This window comes from Anomalospiza imberbis, unplaced genomic scaffold, assembly GCF_031753505.1.
Source record: "Anomalospiza imberbis isolate Cuckoo-Finch-1a 21T00152 unplaced genomic scaffold, ASM3175350v1 scaffold_82, whole genome shotgun sequence".
Classification (NCBI taxonomy): domain Eukaryota; kingdom Metazoa; phylum Chordata; class Aves; order Passeriformes; family Viduidae; genus Anomalospiza; species Anomalospiza imberbis.
Genome location: NW_027100436.1, coordinates 317,896 through 333,901, shown reverse-complemented (window position 1 = coordinate 333,901; position 16,006 = coordinate 317,896). Strand labels below are relative to the sequence as shown.

Sequence of the window (16,006 nt, the reverse complement as noted above, 5' to 3'; positions counted from 1 at the left end):
GCGGGAAGAGAGCCAAGGGTGCTCGGACAGCTGGGTGGGGGCTGCAGGTGTTGGGTGAGGCCAGGGTTGGACACCTGGGATCTCCAGGTGTTGGGTGAGGCCAAGGTTGGACACCTGGGATCTCCAGGTGTTGGGTGAAGCCAGGGTTGGACACCTGGGCGCTCCAGGTGTTGGGTGAGGCCAAGGTTGGACATCTGGGGGCTCCAGGTGTTGGGTGAAGCCAGGGTTGGACACCTGGGATCTCCAGGTGTTGGGTGACGCCAATGTTGGACACCTGGGGGCTGCAGGTGTTGGGTGAGGCCAGGGTTGGACACCTGGGCTCTCCCGGTGTTGGGTGAGGCCAGGGTTGGGCGCTTGGACATCTGCGTCGTCCAGATGTTGATGAGGTCAGGGCTGGACCCCACCAACACCTGGCCCCTCCAGATGTTAAGGAGATCTGGGTTGGTCCCACCACCACCTGGCCCCTCCAGATGTTGATGAGGTCTGGGTTGGTCCCACCACCTCCTGGCCCCTCCAGATGTTGATGAGATCTGGGTTGGTCCCACCACCTCCTGGCCCCTCCAGATGTTGATGAGATCTGGGTTGGTCCCACCACCTCCTGGCCCCTCCAGATGTTGATGAGATCTGGGTTGGTCCCACCACCTCCTGGCCCCTCCAGCTGTTGGGTTTCCTCACACCTGGTCCCAACACCTGGCCCCTCCAGATGTTGGGTTTCCTCAAATCTTGTCCTAAGACCTGGCCCCTCCAGCTGTTGATGAGGTCTGGGTTGGTCCCACCACCTCCTGGCCCCTCCAGCTGTTGATGAGGTCTGGGTTGGTCCCACCACCTCCTGGCCCCTCCAGCTGTTGATGAAGTCAGGGTTGGTCCCACCACCTCCTGGCCCCTCCAGATGTTGATGAGGTCTGGGTTGGTCCCACCACCTCCTGGCCCCTCCAGCTGTTGGGTTTCCCCACACCTGGCCCCACCAGCCCCGCCCCGCGCGCCCCCGCTGACCCCTCCCTGCCCCGCCGCAGCTCCTGGAGCAGGCGCTGGTGATCGAGGAGCAGCTGCGCCGCGCCGCCTACCTGAACATGACGCAGGACCCCAGCCACCCCGCCATGGCCCTCAACACGCGCTTCGCCGAGGTCGAGTGCCTGGCCGAGAGCCACCAGCACTTGTCCAAGGAGTCGCTGGCGGGCAACAAGCCGGCCAACGCCGTGCTGCACAAGGGTAAGAGGCGGCAGGGCCGGCGCGCCCGGCGCGGACGCCCGGTGTAGCGCCCGCCTCGCTGCTCTGTACGCGCTGTGTGACGCCATTAAAGAGGGGTTCTGCTCCCAACGCCGCCTCCCGGTGTCTCCTTGCTCTGCGTGTGCTTTCTGGGGGGCTGGGGGGCGCCGGGGCGCCAGCAAAGCGCCGGCGAGGTCGGAGTAAGGTCCGAGTAAAGTCCGAGTAAGGTCGGAGTAAAGTCAGGTTAAGGCCGGAGCGAAGTCCTAATAAGGGCAGGTTAGGTTGGAGTGAAGTCCAAATAAAGTTGGACTAAGGTCAGAGTAAAGTCCTAATAAAGGCAGATTAAGGTCGGAGTAAAGTCGGACTGAAGTCCTAGTAAAGTCCCAGTAAAGTCGGAGTAAAGTCCTAGTAAAGTCCCAGTAAAGTCGGAGTAAAGTCCAAGTAAGCTCAGAGTAAGATCGGAGCAAAGTCCTAGTAAAGTCGCAGTGTGATCAGCATAAGGTCCGAGTAAAGTCCGAATGAGGCTGGCGTGGAGTCGGACTAAAGTCCTAGTAAAGTTCTGAGTAAAGTCCTAGTAAATTCTGAGTGAGGTCGGAGTGAAGCCAGTGTAAGGAGGGAGGCGCACGGAGGGGTTGTGGCTTGGCGCTGAGGTGGCTCTGCTGAGTAGCTGTGGTGTAAAGCTGGAGTATGTCCTTAGTGCCGTCCTGTGTGTATCTCTGGAGTAGTTTACGCCTTGATCCCTTGTCCCCTCCCTTCCTCCCTCCCTCCTCGCCCCGGGGGTGTTTTGGTGGAGTATCCCCGGAGTATCCCTGCATGCTGGGAGTAAGGCTGGAGTAGCGAGCGCCGGTGTTTGCATGCGCCGGAGCGCCCTGGTGTAAGCCTGGAGCATCCCCGGTGTAATTAATGAGCAAAGCCCAGAGGACTCTGGAGGGATGAGCCGAGTAAACCCAGAGTACCCCTGGTGTATTTAATGCCAGGAGTATCCCCAGAGTAACTCCACAGCAGACCCGGAGTCACCTCCGCCGTGTCCGAGGAGTAGCCACAGAGTAGCCCTGTGTGTGCAGGCCTGCAGTAAGGCAGGAGTGACCCTGGAGTATCTCTGGGGCATCCGAGGAGTATCCCCAGAGTGTTCAGAGTAACCCTGGAGTATCTCTGGAGTACCTCGAGGAGATACTCAGAGTAAGGAGCACACTTGGGGTAATCTCGGGTGCGGGCGAGGCACACCCTGAGTAAGACCAGGAGTAAACCTTGAGTAAGTCAGGAATGCACCCAGAGTAACTCCGTAGCAACCCCCCGAGTACTCCCAGCCTACTCGCACCCCCTCCCCCCCGCGCAGCTGCGACCCCCGAGTAAGCTCTGAGTACCCCCCGAGTAACTCCCAGCTCCTCCCCCTGCCTCTCCCCACCCCCCATTCTCACGTGAGTATCTCCCACCCCCCCCCTCCCCGCGAGTAAGCTGCGAGTAAGCTGCGAGTAAGCTGCGAGTAAGCTGCGAGTAGGCGCGGGACGGCCGCCGGCGCTGACGGGCGGCTGTTTCTCTCTCTCTGTCCCCCGGCCCCGCGGGCAGTGCTGAACCAGCTGGAGGAGCTGCTGAGCGACATGAAGGCGGACGTGACGCGCCTGCCGGCCACGCTGTCCCGCATCCCGCCCATCGCCGCGCGCCTGCAGATGTCCGAGCGCAGCATCCTCAGCCGCCTGGCCAGCAAGGGCACCGAGAGCCACCCGCCGCCCGTAAGTGACCCCCGGCGTCCTGGGGACACTGCCACCCTGTCACCCTGTCACACTGTCACCCTGTCACCCTGTCACACTGTCACCCTGTCACCCTGTCACCCTGCCCCTGTCACCACGGTGTCCTCAGCCCCTGGCCAGCAAGGGCACCGAGAGCCACCCGCCGCCCGTAAGTGACCCCCAGCATCCTGGGGACACTGTCACCCTGTCACCCTCTCACATTGTCACCCTGTCACTGTCACCTTGTCACCCTGTCATCTTGTCACCCTGTCACCCTGTCACCCTGTCACACTGTCACCCTGTCATCTTGTCACCCTGTCACATTGTCACCCTGTCACCCTGTCACACTGTCACCCTGTCACACTGTCACATTGTCACCCTGTCACATTGTCACCCTGCCCCTGTCACCACGGCGTCCTCAGCCCCTGGCCAGCAAGGGCACCGAGAGCCACCCGCCGCCCGTAAGTGACCCCCAGCATCCTGGGGACACTGTCACCCTGTCACATTGTCACTCTGTCACCCTGTCACACTGTCACCTTGTCACCCTGTCACTGTCACCTTGTCACCCTGTCATCTTGTCACCCTGTCACCCTGTCACCCTGTCACACTGTCACCCTGTCATCTTGTCACCCTGTCACATTGTCACCCTGTCACCCTGTCACCTTGTCACCCTGTCACACTGTCACCCTGTCACCCTGTCACCCTGTCACACTGTCACATTGTCACCCTGTCACACTGTCACCCTGCCCCTGTCACCCTGTCACACTGTCACCCTGTCACATTGTCACCCTGTCACCCTGTCACACTGTCACCCTGTCACCCTGTCACACTGCCACCCTGTCACCCTGTCACACTGTCACCCTGTCACCCTGTCACACTGTCACCCTGTCACCCTGTCACCCTGCCCCTGTCACCACGGCATCCTCAGCCCCTGGCCAGCAAGGGCACCGAGAGCCACCCGCCGCCCGTAAGTGACCCCGGGGACACCGCCATTGTCACCCTGTCACCCTGTCACACTGTCACTCTGTCACCCTGTCACTCTGTCACACTGTCACCCTGTCACCCTGTCACCCTGTCACCCTGTCACACTGTCACCTTGTCACCCTGTCACCCTGTCACCCTGTCACACTGTCACATTGTCACCCTGTCACCCTGTCACCCTGTCCTGGGATTGTCCCCTGCCACCACGGCATCCTCAGCCCCTGGCCAGCAAGGGCACCGAGAGCCACCCACCACCCGTAAGTGACCCCGGGGACACTGCCATTGTCACCCTGTCACCCTGTCACCCTGTCACACTGTCACATTGTCACCCTGTCACCCTGTCACACTGTCACATTGTCACCCTGTCACACTGTCACCCTGTCACATTGTCACCCTGCCCCTGTCACCACGGCATCCTCAGCCCCTGGCCAGCAAGGGCACCGAGAGCCACCCGCCGCCCGTAAGTGACCCCGGGGACACTGCCATTGTCACCCTGTCACCCTGTCACCCTGTCACACTGTCACCCTGTCACATTGTCACCCTGTCACACTGTCACCCTGTCACATTGTCACCCTGTCACCCTGTCATCCTGTCACCCTGTCACCCTGTCACCCTGTCACACTGTCACCTTGTCACCCTGTCACCCTGTCACCCTGTCACACTGTCACCTTGTCACCCTGTCACCCTGTCACCCTGTCACCCTGTCACCTTGTCACCCTGCCCTGGGGACATTGTCACCCTGCCCCTGTCACCACGGCATCCTCAGCCGCCTGGCCAGCAAGGGCACCGAGAGCCACCCGCCGCCCGTAAGTGACCCCCGGCGTCCTGGGGACACTGTCACCCTGTCACTCTGTCACACTGTCACACTGTCAGTCACCCTGTCACACTGTCACCTTGTCACCCTGTCACATTGTCACCCTGTCACACTGTCACCCTGTCACACTGTCACATTGTCACCCTGTCACATTGTCACCCTGTCACACTGTCACCCTGTCACACTGTCACCCTGTCACATTGTCACCCTGCCCCTGCCACCACGGCGTCCTCAGCCCCTGGCCAGCAAGGGCACCGAGAGCCACCCGCCGCCCGTAAGTGACCTCGGGGACACCAGCACCCTGTCACCCTGTCACCCTGTCACCCTGTCACCCTGTCACCTTGTCACCCTGTCACACTGTCACCCTGTCACATTGTCACCCTGTCACCCTGTCACACTGTCACCTTGTCACCCTGTCACCCTGTCACCTTGTCACCCTGTCACACTGTCACCCTGTCACCCTGCCACCCTGTCACCCTGTCACCCTGTCACCCTGTCACACTGTCACACTGTCACCCTGTCACCCTGCCCTGGGGACATTGTCCACCACCTTGGGCACAGCCCTGACCTTGGGGACACCCTGTCCTGAGGACACCCCTGGCCGTGGGGGTGACACCAGAGGTGACACCAGGAGGTGACCCCAGGAGGTGACCCCAGGAGGTGACACCAGGAGGTGACACCAGAGGTGACCCCAGGAGGTGACCCCAGGAGGTGACACCAGAGGTGACACTAGGAGGTGACACCAGGAGGTGACCCCAGGAGGTGACACCAGGAGGTGACACCAGAGGTGACACTAGGAGGTGACACCAGGAGGTGACCCCAGGAGGTGACACCAGGAGGTGACACCAGAGGTGACACCAGGAGGTGACAGCGGGGGGTGACAGTGGGAGGTGACACCAGGAGGTGACACCAGGAGGTGACAGCGGGGGGTGACAGTGGGAGGTGACACCAGGAGGTGACACCAGGAGGTGACCCCAGAGGTGACCCCGGAGGTGACCCCGGAGGTGACCCCGGAGGTGACCCCGGAGGTGACCCCGTGTCCCTGTCCCCAGACCTTCCCGCCGGGGCCCTACGCCACCCCCCCGAGCTACGGGGGCACCTTCGGGACCCCCCCCGGCCGGAGCCCTCCCCCACCCCGGGGGGGCCAACTACAGCCAGATGCCACCGGGCTCCTTCATCTCCGGTGAGGCGGGGGGGCACACTGGGGACACCCACTGGGGACACTGGGGACACTGGGGACACTGGGGACATCCCTGGGGACACCCACTGGGGACACTGGGGGAACAAACTGGGGACACTGGGGACACTGGGGATACTGGGGACACCCACTGGGGACACTGGGGACACTGGGGACATCCCTGGGGTCACCCACTGGGGACACTGGGGACACTGGGGACATCCCTGGGGACACTGGGGACACCCACTGGGGACAATGGGGACACTGGGGACATCCCTGGGGACACCCACTGGGGACAATGGGGACACTGGGGGGACACTGGGGACATCCCTGGGGACACTGGGGACACTGGGGACACCCACTGGGGACATCCCTGGGGTCACCCACTGGGGTCACCCACTGGGGACACTGGGGACACTGGGGACACTGGGGACACCCACTGGGGACAATGGGGTGGGTCTCAGGGGGGCCCTGAGGGCGTCATTGGGTGGGGGAGGGGAAGTTGGGGGGGGTCCTTGCAGGGGTCATTTGGGGAGGGGTCCCTGGGGGGGTGGGGTGGGGGTGGTTCCCTCGGGGTTCCCATGGGTGGGGGTGGTTCCCATGGGTGGGGGTGGTTCCCAGGGGTGGGTGGGGGTCTCACGGGTGGGTGGGGGGTCCCAGGGGTGGGGGTGGTTCCCACGGGTGGGTGGGGGTCCCAGGGGTGGGTGGGGGTCCCAGGGGTGGGTGGGGGTCCCTGACCCCCCTCGCCCCTCCCCCAGCCTCGAACGGCCCCGCGGTGCTGGTGAAGCGGGGTTGGGGTGGGGGGTGGTTCCCATGGGTGGGGGGTGGTTCCCATGGGTGGGGTGGTTCCCAGGGGTGGGTGGGGGGTCCCATGGGTGGGTGGGGGTCCCACGGGTGGGTGGGGGTCCCTGACCCCCCTCGCCCCTCCCCCAGCCTCGAACGGCCCCGCGGTGCTGGTGAAGCGGGGTGGGGGTGGGGTGGTTCCCATGGGTGGGGGTGGTCTCTGGGGGGGTTCCCATGGGTGGGTGGGGGTCCCAGGGGTGGGTGGGGGTCCCTGACCCCCCTCGCCCCTCCCCCAGCCTCGAACGGCCCCGCGGTGCTGGTGAAGCGGGGTTGGGGTGGGGGTGGTTCCCATGGGTGGGGGTGGTCTCTGGGGTGGTTCCCATGGGTGGGGGTGGTTCCCATGGGTGGGTGGGGGTCCCACGGGTGGGTGGGGGTCTCACGGGTGGGTGGGGGTCCCAGGGGTGGGTGGGGGTCCCTGACACCCCCCTCGCCCCTCCCCCAGCCTCGAACGGCCCCGCGGTGCTGGTGAAGCGGGGTGGGGGTGGGGGTGGTTCCCATGGGTGGGGGTGGTTCCCTCGAGGTTCCCATGGGTGGGTGGGGGTCCCAGGGGTGGGGGTCCCATGGGTGGGTGGGGGTCCCAGGGGTGGGTGGGGGTCCCACGGGTGGGTGGGGGTCCCATGGGTGGGTGGGGGTCCCAGGGGTGGGTGGGGGTCCCACGGGTGGGTGGGGGTCCCTGACCCCCCCCCCGCCCCTCCCCCAGCCTCGAACGGCCCCGCGGTGCTGGTGAAGCGGGGCGGGGGTGGGGTGGTTCCCATGGGTGGGTGGGGGTCTCACGGGTGGGGGTGGTTCCCATGGGTGGGGTGGTTCCCACGGGTGGGTGGGGGTCTCACGGGTGGGTGGGGGTCCCTGACCCCCCCCTCGCCCCTCCCCCAGCCTCGAACGGCCCCGCGGTGCTGGTGAAGCGGGGTGGGGGGTGGGGGGTGGTTCCCATGGGTGGGGGTGGTTCCCTCGAGGTTCCCATGGGTGGGGGTGGTTCCCACGGGTGGGTGGGGGTCTCACGGGTGGGGTGGGGGTCCCACGGGTGGGTGGGGGTCCCTGACCCCCCCCTCGCCCCTCCCCCAGCCTCGAACGGCCCCGCGGTGCTGGTGAAGCGGGGTGGGGGTGGGGTGGTTCCCATGGGTGGGTTCCCAGGGGTGGGTGGGGGTCCCATGGGTGGGTGGGGGTCCCATGGGTGGGTGGGGGTCCCACGGGTGGGGTGGGGGTCCCAGGGGTGGGTGGGGGTCCCTGACCCCCCTCGCCCCTCCCCCAGCCTCGAACGGCCCCGCGGTGCTGGTGAAGCGGGGCGGGGGTGGGGTGGTTCCCATGGGTGGGGGGTGGTTCCCATGGGTGGGTGGGGGTCTCACGGGTGGGTGGGGGTCCCACGGGTGGGGTGGGGGTCCCAGGGGTGGGTGGGGGTCCCTGACCCCCCTCGCCCCTCCCCCAGCCTCGAACGGCCCCGCGGTGCTGGTGAAGCGGGGTGGGGGTGGGGTGGTTCCCATGGGTGGGTGGGGGTCTCCCAGGGGTGGGTGGGGGTCTCACGGGTGGGTGGGGGTCCCAGGGGTGGGTGGGGGTCCCTGACCCCCCTCGCCCCTCCCCCAGCCTCGAACGGCCCCGCGGTGCTGGTGAAGCGGGGTGGGGGTGGGGTGGTTCCCATGGGTGGGGGTGGTCTCTGGGGTGGTTCCCAGGGGTGGGTGGGGGTCCCACGGGTGGGGTGGGGGGTCTCACGGGTGGGTGGGGGTCTCACGGGTGGGTGGGGGTCCCTGACCCCCCTCGCCCCTCCCCCAGCCTCGAACGGCCCCGCGGTGCTGGTGAAGCGCGAGGCGGAGGCGCTGGAGCGGAAGGAGCCGCGGGGGGGGGAGGTGATCTGCATCGACGACTGAGGGGGGGGGGGCCGCCCCCTCCCCCCCCCCTCCCCTCCCCCGCCCCTCCCCCCACTCGCCAGCCCCGCCCCCGGGGTGGCCCCGAGCCCGGCGGGGGGGGGGCGGGGGGGGTTATAAATATGGAATTCTATAAATACGGATTTATGGGGGGCGGGGCGCTGCCCGCCCCTCCCCCCCCGCGTTTCACCGCAGCGAATAAACCCCGGATCCTTCCTTGGCTACCGCAGCCGCCTCCGCGCTCGCCACGCCCGGGGCCAGCTGGGGCTGGGGGGTGGCGAGCGGGAGTCGGGCTTTGGCTACTGCTGGGGCGGGCGTGGCTACCGTGGGGATGGGCGTGGCTACTGCCAGGATGGGTGTGGCTACCGTGGGGATGGGCGTGGCTACTGCCAGGATGGGTGTGGCTACTGCCAGGATGGGCGTGGCTATCGTGGGGATGGGTGTGGCTACTGTGGGGGTGGGTGTGGCTACTGCCAGGATGGGCGTGGCTACCGTGGGGATGGGCGTGGCTACTGCCAGGATGGGTGTGGCTACCGTGGGGATGGGCGTGGCTATTGTGGGGATGGGTGTGGCTACTGTGGGGATGGGTGTGGCTACCATGGGGATGGGTGCAGCTACTGCCAGGATGGTCGTGGCTACCGTGGGGATGGGTGCGGCTACTGCCAGGATGGGCGTGGCTACGTGGCTACCACGGGGATGGGTGTGGCTACCATGGGGATGGGTGTGGCTACCGTGTGGATGGGCGTGGCTACCATAGGGATGGGCATGGCTACCACGGGGATGGGCATGGCTACCACGGGGATGGGTGTGGCTACCGTGGGGATGGGTGCGGCTACTGTCAGGATAGTAATGGCTACCATGGAGAGGGTCATGGCTACCATGTGGATAGGCATGGCTACCATAGGGATGGGCATGGCTACCATGGGGATGCTTGTGGCTACCATGGGGATGGTTGTGGCTACCACGGGGATGGGTGTGGCTACTGCCAGGATGGTCGTGGCTACCATGGGGATGGTTGTGGCTACCGTGGGGATGGGCGTGGCTACCACGGGGATGGGTGTGGCTACCTTGGGGATGGTTGTGGCTACCATGGGGATGGGTGTGGCTACTGTCAGGATGGTTGTGGCTACCGTGGGGATGGTCATGGCTACCGTGTGGATAGGCGTGGCTACCGTGGGGATGGGTGTGGCTACCGTGGGGATGGGTGTGGCTACCACAGGGATGAGTGTGGCTACTGCCAGGATGGTCGTGGCTACCGTGGGGATGGGCATGGCTACCACAGGGTTGGGTGTGGCTACCACGGGTCTGGTCGTGGCTCCTGTCAGGATGGTCGTGGCTACCGTGGCAGTGCTCACCTGGGGGTGGGGTGGCGTGCGTGGCTACCATGGAGATGATTGTGGCTACCATCACGGCGGTCATGGCAACCGTTGGGATGGGCGTGGCTACGGTGGCAGTGGTCGCCTGAGGTGTGGTGGCCACCAGGAGTTGGGGTTTGGCCACTGGAGGGGGGGGGCGTGGCCGGGAAGGGACCGCCCGTTCCTTGGGGCCGTTTGCCCAAATCCCGGCATTTCGGGGGCGGAGCTGGAGGACTGAAGGACCATAAAGACGGGCGCTGGAGGACTGAGCGCCGCTTCCGGGTCTGTGGAAGAACCATAGAGAGAAGCGGCGGCGGGCTGAGCGGGACTTCCGGTTCCGTGGAGGAAACCATAGAGATGAGCGCCGGAGGACTGAGCGTCACTTCCGGCCCGCCTAGCCAGCGACTTCACCGTGCCTCTGCCCACGTGACCAGGGAGCCAACTCTGATTGGTCGGAAAGGCCGGCGACGAGAGGAACTCTGAACCAATGAGGGAGCGGGGCGGGCACTGAGGGCGGGTCACGTGACCGGAAAGGGGGAAGCGGGAGCGTCGCCATGGTGAGGACTGGGCTGGGGAAACTGAGGAAACTGGGGGGGACTGGGAGGGACTGGGATGGACTGGGGCTTCCTGGGGGGGACTGGGGGGAACTGGGGGTCCCTGGGGGGGGGGCTCCGGCCGTTCCCGGTGCTTCCTGGGATGACGCCGGCCCGTACTGGTTTGTACTGGTTTGTACTGGTTTATACTGGTTTGTACTGGTTTATACTGGTTTGTACTGGTTTATACTGGTTTGTACTGGTTGCAGACGGCGGCGCTGACGCAGGGCCTGGAGCGGGTGCCGGCCCAGGCCGGGTACCTCGTCATCAGCGACGGCGCCGTGCTGGCCGTGAGGGGGAGGGGCGGATTTTTTTTTGGGGGGGTGGGGGAGGGGTCCCCAAAACCATTGGGGGAGGGGCAGGCTGGAAATCGGGAGGTCCCAAAAACTGGGGAGGGGTCCCTAAAGTTGGGGGAGGCAAAAAGATTTTGGGGGGAGGCGGGGGGAAAAATTTGGGGGTTTCAAAATCTGGGGGGGGAGTAAAAATTGGGGGGAGGGGGGGAAAAAATTTGGGGGGGGGTCGAACATTTTTTGGGTGTTCCTAAATTTGGGGAGGGGTCCCTAAAACGTGGGGGTTCCCGGGAGGTTTTTGGGGCATTTTTGGGGACTTTTTTTCTTTTTTTCCCCTCTGGGAGGCTCCAAATTTTTCTTGGGATCTTGGAGCGAGAATTCCCAAAAAAATTTTGGGGGGATCCCCAGGGATTTTGGGGATTTTGGGGGGGTGGGGGTCCCCAGGTGGTTTTTGGGGGGGGGGGGTCTCAGGCCATTTTTGGGGTGGTTTTGTTGCATTTTTTGGGATTTCCCCCCCTCTGGGCTCCCCCGATTTTTTTTTGGGGATCTTCCCCTGAGAATTCCCAAAAAGTTTTTTGGGATCCCCAGGAATTCCGGGAATTTTTTGGGGGGGGGCAGGGGGGGGTTCTCAGGCCGGTTTTTGGGGTGATTTTGCTGCATTTCGGTGCCGGTTTTGGGGATTTTTTCTCCAGGCTCTTCCCCCTGAGAATTCCCAGAATTCTGGGGTTCCCCAAATCCCCAATTTTCCCTCCCCAGTCCTCGGGGGACCTGGAGAACGACGAGCACACGGCCACCGTCCTGCAGGGCCTGGTGGCCACGGCCCTGGGGCTGCGGCTGCCCCGCGGGCACGAGCCGCCCTTCCGCCGCCTCTCGGGTGAGCCTCGGGCAGGAGCCGCCCCAAACGGCACAAAACGGCCCCAAAATGGCACAAAACGGCCCCAAAATGGCACAAAACGGCCCCAAAATGGCACAAAACGGCCCCAGAATGGCACAAAATGGAACCAGAATGGCACAAAACGGCCCCAGAATGGCACAAAATGGCCACAAAATGGCACAAAACAGCCCCAGAATGGCACAAAACGGCCACAAAATGGCCCAAAATGGCCCCAGAATGGCCCGAAACAGCACAAAATGGCCCCAAAATGGCACAAAACAGCACAACATGGCCCCAAAATGGCCCAAAACGGCCCCAAAATGGCACAAAACAGCCCCAGAATGGCCCAAAACGGCACAAAACAGCCCCAAAATGGCCCAAAACAGCCCCAGAATGGCACAAAATGGAACCAGAATGGCCCAAAACGGCCCCAAAATGGCCCAAAACGGCACAAAACAGCCACAGAATGGCACAAAATGGAACCAGAATGGCACAAAACGGCCCCAAAGTGGCTCAGAATGGCCCAAAATGGCTCAGAATGGCCCAAAATGGCCCCAAAATGGCTCAGAATGGCCCAAAACGGCCCCAAAATGGCACAAAATGGAACCAGAATGGCCCAAAATGGCCACAAAATGGCACAAAACGGCCCCAGAATGGCACAAAATGGAACCAGAATGGCACAAAACGGCCCCAGAATGGCCCAAAATGGCACAAAAGGCCCCAAAATTATCCTGAATGGCACAAAACAGCCCCAAAATCGCCCAAAACAGCACAAAGTGGCCCCAAAATGCCACAAAACGGCCACAAAATGGCACAAGATGGCCACAAAATGGTCCCAAATGGCCAAAACGGCCACAAAATGTCACAAAATGGCCCCAAAATGATTCCAAACGGCCCCAAAATTGTCCCAAATTTCCCTAAAATGGCCCCAAATTGTCCCTAAATTGCTCCAGATGGCCCCACGTCCCCAAATGGCCCCAAATGGCCCCAAAATGGTTCCAAATGTCCCCAAAATGCCCCAGTTGTCCCCAAAATGGCTCAAATGTCCCCAATTGTCCCCAAAATGGCCCCAAATGTCCCTAAAATGGCTCCAAATGGCCCCAAAATGGCCCAAATGTCCCAATTGTCCCCAAAATGGCCCCAAATGTCCCTAAAATGGCCCCAAAATGTCCCCAAAATGGCTCAAATGTCCCCAATTGTCCCCAAATTGTCCCCAAAATGCCCCAGTTGTCCCCAAAATGGCTCAAATGTCCCCAATTGTCCCCAAAATGGCCCCAAATGTCCCCAAAATGGCCCCAAAATGTCCCCAAAATGCCCCAATTGTCCCCAAATGTCCCCAAAATGCCCCAATTGTCCCCAAATGGCCCCAAAATGCCCCAATTGTCCCTAAAATGGCCCCAAAATGCCCCAATTGTCCCTAAAATGGCCCCAAATGTCCCCAATTGTCCCCAAATGTCCCTCCTGGGGGTGGCCCTGTCCCCACTGTCCCCGTTGTCCCCAGGGGTGTTTGGCGAGCACTCCCTGCCTGTCACTGTCCCCGGTGGCCCTGGGGACACGGGAGGTGGCCCTGGGGACACGGGAGGTGGCCCTGGGGACACCGGGATGGCCCTGGGGACACCGGGAGGTGGCCCTGGGGACACCGGGGGTGGCCCTGGGGACACGGGAGGTGGCCCCGGGGACACCGGGGGTGGCCCTGTCCCCACTGTCCCCGTTGTCCCCAGTGGTGTTTGGCGAGCACTCCCTGCCTGTCACTGTCCCCGATGGCCCCGGGGACACGGGAGGTGGCCCTGGGGACACCGGGATGGCCCTGGGGACACGGGAGGTGGCCCCGGGGACACCGGGGGTGGCCCTGTCCCCACTGTCCCCGTTGTCCCCAGTGGTGTTTGGCGAGCACTCCCTGCCTGTCACTGTCCCCGATGGCCCCGGGGACACGGGAGGTGGCCCTGGGGACACCGGGATGGCCCTGGGGACACGGGAGGTAGCCCTGGGGACACCGGGGGTGGCCCTGTCCCCACTGTCCCCGTTGTCCCCAGTGGTGTTTGGCGAGCACTCCCTGCCTGTCACTGTCCCCGATGGCCCTGGGGACACGGGAGGTGGCCCCGGGGACACGGGAGGTGGCCCCGGGGACACCGGGGGTGGCCCTGTCCCCACTGTCCCCGTTGTCCCCAGTGGTGTTTGGCGAGCACTCCCTCCTCGTCACCGTCTCGGGACAGAAACTCTTCGTGGTCAAGCGCCACCGCCACGTCCAGGAGCCGGTGGCCGTGTGAAGGATGTCCCCAGAGCGTCCCCAGAGGAGGGTGGCACCGCCCCGGGCCACCTTCTGCTGTCCCCAGAGCGTCCCCAGATCCCCCACCCCCCCCCCGTGGGGACAATAAACGACGTCCGAGGGTGGCTGTGGTGCTTTGTGACCTCCTTGGGGACATCCAGGTGGCACCAGGTGGCATCCAGGTGGCACCAGGTGACATCCAGGTGGCACCACCAGGTGACATCCAGGCCACCCTTGGGACATCCAGGTGGCACCAGGTGACATCCAGGTCACCCTTGGGGACATCCAGGCCACCCTTGGGGACATCCAGGCCACCCTTGGGGACATCCAGGTGGCACCAGGTGACATCCACGCCACCCTTGGGACATCCAGGTGGCACCACCAGGTGACATCCAGGCCACCCTTGGGGACATCCAGGTGGCACCACCAGGTGACATCCAGGCCACCCTTGGGGACATCCAGGTGGCACCAGGTGACATCCAGGCCACCCTTGGGGACATCCAGGTGGCACCAGGTGACATCCAGGCCACCCTTGGGGACATCCAGGTGGCACCACCAGGTGACATCCAGGCCACCCTTGGGGACATCCAGGTGGCACCAGGTGACATTCAGGCCACCTTCAGGGACATCCAGGTGGCACCAGGTGACATCCACGCCACCCTTGGGACATCCAGGTGGCACCAGGTGACATTCAGGCCACCTTCGGGGACATCCAGGTGGCACCAGGTGACATTCAGACCACCTTCGGGGACATCCAGGTGGCACCAGGTGACATTCAGACCACCTTCGGGGACATCCAAACCCTCCTGGGGACATCCAGGTGGCACCACCAGGTGGCATCCAGGCCACCCTTGGGACATCCAGGTGGCACCAGGTGACATTCAGGCCACCTTCAGGGACATCCAGGTGGCACCACCAGGTGACATCCAGGCCACCCTTGGGGACATCCAGGTGGCACCACCAGGTGACATCCAGACCCTCCTGGGGACATCCAGATGGCACCAGGTGGCATCCAGGCCACCCTTGGGGACATCCAGGTGGCATCACCAGGTGACATCCAGGCCACCCTTGGGGACATCCAGGTGGCATCACCAGGTGACATCCAGGTCTCTTTATTGGCAATAAATATCAGGGACACAGGTGCCACCCTTGTCCCCAACGTCCCCAACCCGGGGGTGGCACTGCAGGCCCCAAATGTCCCAAAATCCCGACCCCACACGTGGGCGCGGCTCCAGGCCGTGTCCCGAGGTGTCCCCGAGGTGTCCCCTCCGTGGCACGTGGCAGTGGCAGCGACCCCCCCATTGTCCCCAAAGTGTCCCCAAGGCTCTGGGGGTGGCCCTGGGACACTGGGGGTGGCTCTGTCCCCATGGTCCCCTGTCCCCAGTGTCCCCAAGGCCCTGGAAGTGGCCCTGAGGCTCTGGGGACACTGGCGGTGGCCCTGTCCCCATGGTCCCCTGTCCCCAATGTCCTGAAGGTGGCACTGGTGGTGGCCCTGTCCCCATGGTCCCCGCTGTCCCAGAGCCATCCCTGCCACTCCGGCAATGTCCCCACCGTGTCCCCAAGCTGTCCCCACCGTGCCAGCACCATCCCCACTGTCCCAGTGGTGTCCCCGTTGTCCCCAAGGTGTCCCCAAGCTGTCCCCAAAGTCCCAGCGCCGTCTGTGCCACCCCAGTGCCATTCCAGCGGTGTCCCCGTGATGTCCCCAAGATGTCCCCAGCGTCCCAGCGCTGTCCCCTCCCTGTCCTCGCTGTCCCCTCCCTGTCCCCGCTGTCCCCACACTGTCCCCACTCTGTCCCCTCCCTGTCCCCTCGCTGTCCCCTCCCTGTCCCCTCGCTGTCCCCGCTGTCCCCTCCCTGTCCCCACTGTCACCTCCCTGTCCCCTCCCTGTCCCCGTGCTGTCCCCTCCCTGTCCCCTCGCTGTCCCCACGCTGTCCCCACGCTGTCCCCTCCCTGTCCCCTCCCTGTCCCCTCCCTGTCCCCACGCTGTCCCCTCCCTGTCCCCTCCCTGTCCCCACGCTGTCCCC

At 64.1% G+C, this 16,006-nt stretch overlaps 2 protein-coding genes across 2 annotated transcripts in view; both read left to right on the top strand.

The window, feature by feature from the left end:
- The window catches only part of LOC137467855 (chromodomain-helicase-DNA-binding protein 3-like), a 70,137-nt gene extending 61,515 nt beyond the window's left edge, over positions 1-8,622 (top strand). Inside the window, 5 exon segments of the mRNA XM_068179267.1 lie at positions 1,014-1,209; positions 2,773-2,936; positions 5,781-5,837; positions 5,839-5,911; positions 8,513-8,622. Coding sequence (XP_068035368.1) covers positions 1,014-1,209; positions 2,773-2,936; positions 5,781-5,837; positions 5,839-5,911; positions 8,513-8,607 — 585 coding nt within the window. The 3' untranslated portion in view covers positions 8,608-8,622.
- Positions 8,623-9,988: 1,366 nt separating this feature from the next.
- LOC137467851 (ragulator complex protein LAMTOR4-like) lies at positions 9,989-14,081 on the top strand. Its single transcript, XM_068179264.1, has 4 exons — positions 9,989-10,030; positions 10,675-10,842; positions 11,599-11,716; positions 13,886-14,081. Exons 1-4 carry the CDS (start codon positions 9,989-9,991, stop codon positions 13,981-13,983), a joined length of 426 nt encoding a protein of 141 aa, XP_068035365.1. The 3' UTR covers positions 13,984-14,081.
- Positions 14,082-16,006: the final 1,925 nt, after the last annotated feature.